At 36.7% G+C, this 8,845-nt stretch overlaps 1 protein-coding gene across 1 annotated transcript in view; it reads right to left on the reverse strand.

The window, feature by feature from the left end:
* The window catches only part of IFT81 (intraflagellar transport 81), an 81,684-nt gene that overhangs the window by 57,640 nt on the left and 15,199 nt on the right, over positions 1 to 8,845 (reverse strand). Inside the window, exons 9-10 of the mRNA XM_045296715.1 lie at positions 2,182 to 2,345; positions 297 to 392 (exon numbers count right to left, since the gene is read on the reverse strand). Of these exons, the coding sequence (XP_045152650.1) occupies positions 297 to 392; positions 2,182 to 2,345 (260 nt within the window). The remainder of the gene's footprint in view (positions 1 to 296; positions 393 to 2,181; positions 2,346 to 8,845) is intronic.

Raw genomic sequence — 8,845 nt, forward strand, 5'->3', positions numbered from 1 at the left:
ATCTTTTGATAGACATACACCATCAGCTTTCTTCACCACATTTGCTTATGCACCTATTTGTCTTCAGCGATTGTATCGGGGAAGTGAGCACACAATGGTATGATTTTTTTGTTCTTTGATGCCTGATAGCTGATCCCTTCAACACCTCGTGATCACACAGGTTGGTGTGCTTCTTCCATTTGGACTTTGTTGTTTCTGAGCCAGATGGCCGCTTGTTTAACAAGGTATGGCTTTTATGGAGATGGTCACCAGTAAGGTTACAGGTCTAAATGACTGGACTGAAGGAGTGGTCTTACCTGCTGCCGATACAGTGAGAGTTTGCCTTCAATTGGCTCATTCCTCATCATTTTCTTTTCAATCAGCTGGCTAATTTCTGTGTTTATTTCATTCATCTAAAAGGATATAAGAAATATAAGAGTGAAAAATGTTAAAAGGCTCCCTATGCTTACACAAACCCAATGACATCTGGCCGGGCCAAACGAGAAATGCTAAGTTTTCAATCTTTGAGGCAAAGAGCAGTTCCATTAATATCCAGTCTGTTGTTATGATTACTTTTAGCAACAATTTACATTTCAAGGCACTTAACTGATTTCACAAAAAATAATCATCCATTATAATTTTTTTAAAGGAGTGTTGTAGGGTTAGGTCTTGGTTGCTAACAGGCAGTTCAAAACCTACCAGTCCACTTTGTGGGAGATAGTTGAAGCTGTTGCTCCCACAAAGAGGGACAGTCTTAGAAACTCTAAGAGCTACTAAAAGTTGGACTCAACTTGTGGGTATTATCAAGAGAGTATTTTCTAGAAATTGACAGCTACATCTTTAGCAAGACTATGGCTCTCAAGCCACTGAATGTCATAAAGATGGGTCTGGACACGTTCCCGGGAGTTTAGTAGCTAGATCTCACAAACTCAGCTGAGAGTGGGCAGGGATTACATGGAAAAACTGTTTTTGTCCTAATGATCTGGGATTATACACAGTCATTTAGTCACACAGCTAAACCTTTACAAAACGTAATAAAACAAAGCTGACTAAAGTCAAAAGACACACATTGTCCTAGACACAGACAAAAAAGTATATGGCTTGCAGTATATCTATCATTTGAAAAGACAATGTGTTGGAATCAACTCTATGGCAGGGGGTTTAAGGCTTCTCATTCAAATCTGAGCCAAATCTGACTTGGATAATTCAATTTCTTTAAAACAAAACAAAGCAAAAACCACTGCCAGCAAGTTGATTCTATAGGGTCTCTACAGAATGAGACCCTACAAGGCAGAGCAAAAGTGCTCCTAGACTCTTTATGGAAGCACACGAGCATTTCTTTCTCCTATGACGAGGTTGGTGGGTTCAAACCTCCAACATTTTGGTTAGAAGTCAAACACTTAACCACTGCATTACCAGGGCTCCGAATGTCTCTAAGTAAAAATAGCAAAATGGTCAGAATAATGTATTTAATATCTTTCAATCAATTTTTATACTTATTTAAAAATGCATGTTTGATTATTGCCTTATTTCTAGGAAACAAAAATATTGCAATAGGATATCAGGTATTAGTGAACACCCCAACAAAGCTTAATAACCCTAAAGTATCTGAGGCAAAATAGAACCCTGGTATCTGAGGCAAAATATTAACTATAAATTAGAAATTCCTATATCATTATCCTTAGAAATAAAAATTAATGATAGTTATAATATTTAAACCTTGCCATCTAGATGACAGGAGAACAAATCTTAACCTAAATAGTTAATTCATCTACATTCATTTACATTTCTAAGTTACTTGGTTTTCTAACCAGTTGACTAGCGATTATAACTTCCTAGGGCAGCAGTTTTCAACCTGTGGGTCATGACCCCTTTGCGGGGTCCAACAACCCTTTTACAGGGGTCGCCTGATTCATAACAGTAGCAAAATTACAGTTATTAAGTAGCAACAAAAAACAATTTTATGGTTGGGGGGGTCACCACAACATGAGAAACTATGAAAGGGTCACGGTATTAGGAAGGTTGAGAACCACTGTCCTATGGGTTAGGTAACAGCATTTGTTATACTCTTCATCAAGACAGTTGTCACTCTGGCACAAATTACTCAGCACCAAGCACGATACTAGGCAACTTACTTCATTTCCGCAGGACTGGGGATTAGGTAAAACTGAGAGCTATAAAAAGCAGATGACTGTCACTTACCTTAGACTCAAGTTCAAGAAGATCAGAATGGCCCATAGCAGGCTCTGAAACCACTTTTTGTAAAAAATGCAATTCTTTTTTCTTGTTCTCTAGTTCTTTGGGAAATTTTTCAGTTACCATGTATGAATTAAACTTTATCTCCTCCTCTAGCCTCTTCATTAAACCTTAAAAAGTAACATTGAGTGAGTAGTTAACCCAAAAGAGTAGGGTTTAATGATTTTCTGTACATGAGCACTGTTTTGAATGACAATGAATAGTAAGGCATATCTGTTTAAAGCATCCCATATAGTATGTAGAGAGCAATAAAGAAAAGGTAGGTCAATGAAATACTTTGATGGTAGCTAGAATGATAATAAAGAAGCAAACCAAATCATCTAAATGGAAGAATACTTAAATAATTATAGAAAAAAGTGATTTTTCAAACTTACAACTTAACTCTTTAATATCCCACTATTTTAAAAAACAACATTGGAAAGTCATATATATTTTAGGGTCACACAAGGGGCCTTCAAAAATTTGTGGAAAAATTCCACTATCTTTTGATTCCATTTTCATACAACGTTTATGTATTTTGCTTTCCAATTATTTCTCAAAATCCATGAACTAAATGACAATCTTCCAATGAAATCAAACTCAGGCACACTCTTGGAGAAGAAAGTATAATTCATTCTTTCTTTTCTAATATTCCTGATGTATTAATTCTATTCTTCTACTTACATATACTAATGCATTATAATTTGACAGATTCTAACCAGTGAAGACTTTACTAAAGCTACAAGACCTGAAAAAAGAAATGATCTATATTTGTAAATGTTTACGACTTGCGTTATTTTAGCAGCTTTTGATTCTGTAAGGTATTAGTTTATAGTTAAGTGGCAACTTGAATTGTATTTTTTAAGATTTAATAGTTTTCTTATTTTGGCAAAGAGCACAGATACATACATACACGAATTTTCAGTGAATAATGGTTTTGTTATAAATTCCCAGCCTAGAGAGCTTTAAAAAGTTTATTTCAGATCTTTCTATTACACATTTACAAATTGTGATTTGACATTTTAAAACACTGTTTCCAGTTTAAATAATCTATGTACACAAACTGCATAATCAATCTCACCCAAAGACTTCAAATTATTTTTAGTTCTTTGTGCTAACCATCTATTAACTACGTAAAATTGCATTGAGGACAAATTCACAAGTTTTCCATGCAGCACTTCAATTTCCCCATATTCTAGGACTTAGGAAGGAAAGGAGCGTATTTAGTGAATCACACTTCAGTCAGCCAGGTTTCCCATTAAAGCTACTTACTGGCTTCTTCGGCTATTAGATGCCCAGCATTTTCATCTTTTAGTTCCTAAACATGCCCCATGTAACCAGAAACGCATGGAATCAAAGCCTAAAATCTTCTTAAAGATTTCTAATTCCTAAATAATTTTTCTCTATCAAAAAGAAAGTTCCCAATATTAGAAAATGCAAACTGATCTGCAGTGACAGAAGGCAGATTAATCATTGCCTGGGTGGTGGAAGCTGAGAGAGGCAGGAGGGACATGTATAAAAGGGCCCAAGTGAATGAACACTTGTGGGTCAGGGATACACAGAGATGTTCAACAGTATGACCATGGTTATGGCTCTCCCAATGTTCACACGTCAAAACTTATCAATGGTACGCTTTAATATGTGCATTTCACTGCATGCCAATTTCAGTACAATAGCACTGTTAAAAGATCATTATAAGAGTTTCCCTTAGATTTTAAGATTCTCTCTGAAAGAATCTAACTTAGACTTTGTGTTTCTTTGTAAGTATTTTTGTTTCTTTTTCTTTTCATTTAGTTGTGTTTTGGTTTTAGACATTCTGGTGACATTTAGTATTAGTTTACTATGATCTATGCAACTTTTTAATTTAAAACCAAAGCCAAACCAAACTTGCTGCCATTGAGTGATTCCAACTCATAGCAACCTTGGGTTTCTGAGACCCTATAGAATAGATCTTTAAGGAAGTGGAAAATCTCATCTTTCTCCCTTGAAACAGCTGGTGGTTTCAACTGCTGACTTTTCAGACAGCAGTCCAATGAGTAACCCACTAAGCTAACAAGGCTCCTTTTGATTTAAAAAAATTTTTTAAAGTCTCATTGATTCTCCTGCAATTTAATGAGTGACATCTTTTAGGTCATAAATCTCACTAATGTATACACTATAAGGTTGAATTAACTACTGTGGATGTTCTAGAATAAACTGTCTTGATTTCATATGGCTGCCATTCTGTAAAAGCAAAAATCACTTTGTAGATATTTAAAAATTTGTTAATTAAGTAGAAAGAACTTAAAAAAAATTTTTTTTACTTTCTTTTTTTTTTTTTAATCAATTTATTGGGGCTCATACAATTCATCACAATACATAGATCAATTGTGTAAAGCACATCTATACATTTGTTACCCTCATTATTCCCAAAATTCACTTTCCTCTTGGGTTCCCGGAATCAACTCATTTTCCTTTTTTCCCCTCCCCCTCCTTTCCTCCTCCCCTCTCCCCCATGCACCCTTGATAATTTATAAATTATTATTGTATCTGAAAGAACCTTTTTACAAGCCATTTTTGTCATTAGAAAAGTTAAACTGATATTAAACTGAATAACCAGAATCAAGTAAACATAGCTGAACCTCCTTCCTGCTAAACATAATCCTTAGACCATGTTTCCTAATTCCCTGACAGACAACAACAAAGCATGAACTCTTTAACCTTCTCTCTACTCCCTCGTCCACTCACAAAACACAGTTCACCCACATAATCTCTTATTTCTAGCAATATATGCGAGCATTCTTCTTAGTTGCTTCCCCTACTGTCTGTGAAAAAACAATCTTCCTTCCCAGGAGGGCCAAGCTCTCTAGTCTCCCACCCCCAACTCCTTAAACAACTCTCCCTTCTTCTTTCAAGAGATGACGTCTCTAAGGATAATTTAGTATGGGAAAAAGACAGAGCTTCCTATTCCCATAAAGAATATCTTGGGTAAAACAACAACAATAATAATATATATTAAGGGTTGTGGGTGAAGGGAGACAACGGACAGTGTAAGATACAAAATAACAATAATAATATATATATAAAAAACCACAATAATAATATATAATTGATCAAGGATTCACGAGAGTGAGAGGATGCCCAAGAGAGGGCAAAAAGAGGAGCTGATACCCAGGGCTCAAGTAGAAAGAAAATGTTTTGGAAATGATGGTAACATATGTACAAAGCGGGAGGCAGGAAGGGGATAAAGGGGAGCTGATATCAAGGAGTTCAAGAAGAAAGAAAATGTATTGAAAATGATGATGCCAACAATGGTACAATTATGCCTGATCTAATGGAACTTTGGATTATAATAATATCTCTAAGAGATCCTAATAAAATAAAATTAAAAAAAATAATATCTTGGAAACTCACAGGGGGAGTTCTACCCTGTCCTACGGTATCGTTATGAGTCAGAATCAACCAGATAGTAGAGAATTGGTTTTTTGGTAATAGCCACTCTGGCCCTCCCTCACTTCTCATCCACATGCATACTCCTTCTGATGCCTTCTTTTCAAAGATGAGTGATCAAAAGAAGCCCACTTCTTCGCTTATCATTTGCTTATCAGTTCACTGTGCCTTAGTATGGGCTGTCCTTTCATGCTTTCTTCACCTTTCCACTCAGGAACTCAACACAGGTGACACCAATCCAGGAAGGCCCCAACTGGGTGTCAGTTTGGTGCCTCTCATCTCTCTGTTCTCTTGAAGACTGTACTGACCTCCATCAGCATAATCATCACATAATTGTCCACAGCTTGTCAGTCTGGGGATCACTTTAATAGAAAGGCCTTTGCTTTCTATTCCTAACACTTAGTATGTAGTACCTGATATACAGCAGATGCTCAATAAATATTGAATTAATGGACAACTGGCTTAAGGTCAATTTTTCCTATTACTATTTAACATGTGCAATTAACTTTATTGTTTAACAGTAACTATTTTAAAACATAATATTTATATTAATATTTTAAGCCAACACTGCAAGAGCTATAAAAACAGAACAGCCTTATTTGTCCATTTTATTACTAGATTAATGATTGTGAATTTCCTGGCTCCAACAATTTCAAATTAGGTTAGAAGTGAAAGCCAAAGCAAAATAAAGTCTACCAATTCAAATAAAAAATGAAAAATTACAAATACTACAACTATCTTTGCATAGTCTGTTTAGTTACCAGAACTGAAACATGAAAAACAAGAACAAACCAGTTGCCACCAAGTCAGTTATGCTTCATGGTAGACTCAAGTGTCAGAGAAGACCTGTGCGCCACACAGTTTTTGTTTCGTTTTTTAATCATTTTATTAGGGGCTCATACAACTCTTATCACAATCCATACATACATCAATTGTGTAAAGCACATCTATACATTTGTTACCCTCATTATTCCCAAAATTCACTTTCCTCTTGGGTTCCCGGAATCAACTCATTTTCCTTTTTTCCCCTCCCCCTCCTTTCCTCCTCCCCTCTCCCCCATGCACCCTTGATAATTTATAAATTATTATTTTTCTGACATCTCAAGTTCTTTATGCATTTGATTCAGAATTAATATTTGGCCCATGTGCATTCAGGAAGCTTTCACTGTTGCCAAATTTTTCATGACCTTCCCACATTCATATAGGGTCGTGACTCACAGGTTAGGAAGCTTTGGGCTACTGCACTAGGAATAAATTGAAGAGGAGTGATGTTGTGTTCATCTTTTAAAAGAACATTCCAAGATTCTCACTGGCAATACTTATTTCCTTGTAATCGGTTCCCTCTTTCCTACCCACTCTCCCTCTACCCTCCCAGTATCACCACTCACACCACTGGTCCTGTAGGGCTCATCCGCCCTGGATTCCCAGTATTTCCAGTTCCTATCTGTACCGGTGTACATCCTCTGGTCTAGCCAGACTTGCAAGGTAGAATTCATATCATGATAGTGGGGGTGGGGAGGAAACATTTAGGAACTGGAGGAAAGTTGTATTTATCATCGTTGCTACATCACACCCTGAGTGGCTCGTCTCCTCCCCGAGACCCCTCTGCAAGGGAATCTCCAGTGGCCTACTAATGGGCTTTAGGTCTCCACGCCACACAGTTTTTAACAGCTGAGTTTTCCCAAGTTGACTGACTGGCTTTTGTTTTGAGACAGCTCTGTGTGAACCTGAACTTCTAACTTCTCGTTAGCAGCTAAAGTGCATGATTAAGACGTGCTTCCATATCACATACTGGTTTCCTATATAGCTATTAAATGTACTATATTCCCTTGATTCTAAGATGCCTTTGGGGAACCCCCTTATGCAGCCATTATTTCATCAACCTTCAATGAAACATTGCACCCCTTAGTAGTCACACCTCATTTTTCCCCACCACCATCTCCTCTTCTCCCCATATCCTGAGACAACCCCTAATCTGATTTGTCTCTATAGTTTTGTCAATTTTAGATATTTCATGTAAATAGGAGAATACACTATGAGGTCCTTGGTGACTAGCGTTTTTCATGTACATAATGTTTTTTGAGGTTTATCCATGTTGTAGAATATATGAGAAATTCATTCTTTTTGAATAGATTAAAAATATTCCATTGTAAAAAAAAATTCCATTGTATTCTTCTGCTGTCAAGTCAGTTTTAACTCAAAGCCCCAAAACAGGGTTTCCAAGGCTCTAAGGCTTTCCAGGAGCAGTCTCATCTTTCTCCCCAGGCACAGCTGGTGAGTTTAAACTGCTAACCTTGTAGCCAGGAGTCCAACTCTTAGCCTGACAGTGTCACTAAGGCTCCTTACATTCCACTGTCTGGATATACTGTATTTCATTTATCCATCATTTGAGGGATATTTAGCTTGTTTCCACTTTTTTGCCATTAGATATAATGTTAATACAAACATGCATGCACAAATGTTTTGTGTAGACAGGTGTTTTTATTTCTCTTGGGTATATCTTAGGATTGAATTGCTGGATCAAATGCTTAACATTTTGAGGAAATGCCAAACTGTTTTCCAAACAGCTGCACCATTTTACATTCCTACCAGCAACATATAATGGTTGTCCACATTCTTGCCAACACCTGCAACTCTCTTTTTCTATCATTCTATGCATTCCATCTGATAGTGTAATATCCCACAGAATACTACAGAAAGATGAACTCACTCAGTGGGGCATTTGCATCAGACTAGTTCTACAGTGAAAACAAGAGGTTTGCAGTACTCTTGCAGTGGTCCTCCTCTCCTCTCTGATCACCAAAAAAAAAAAAATTACCTAAAATATCTAGGATGAGTTTGCTTTGTTAATAAAGTGTTAATAAATTCTGGGATATTCAAATTCTGTGTACTGCTAGTGTGAGAAAAAAAGGCAGGAATTCCCAGGTCAGTAGTCTTGGTATTCCACAAGCCAGAATATGGAAAACATTTTAAGGGTCCCATCTTTTATTCCTTGTCTTTATAGCCCTGTCTCTAAAATAGTGATTTAATGTTTCACCCATTGATTCATCACACATCCCTTCTAAAGTACCTTATACTCTCACACCAGAGGGCCTACCTTCTCTGTGGTTATTATTACCTTCCCCTTCTGACTACAGAGCTGATCAGGATGTGAAAACCTACAGAAAACCTGTCTTCATTAAAGTACTCATTCACCAGCGAG

This window comes from Echinops telfairi, unplaced genomic scaffold (genome assembly GCF_000313985.2).
Source record: "Echinops telfairi isolate 266 unplaced genomic scaffold, ASM31398v2 ScPeMD7_7412;HRSCAF=8450, whole genome shotgun sequence".
NCBI lineage: Eukaryota > Metazoa > Chordata > Mammalia > Afrosoricida > Tenrecidae > Echinops > Echinops telfairi.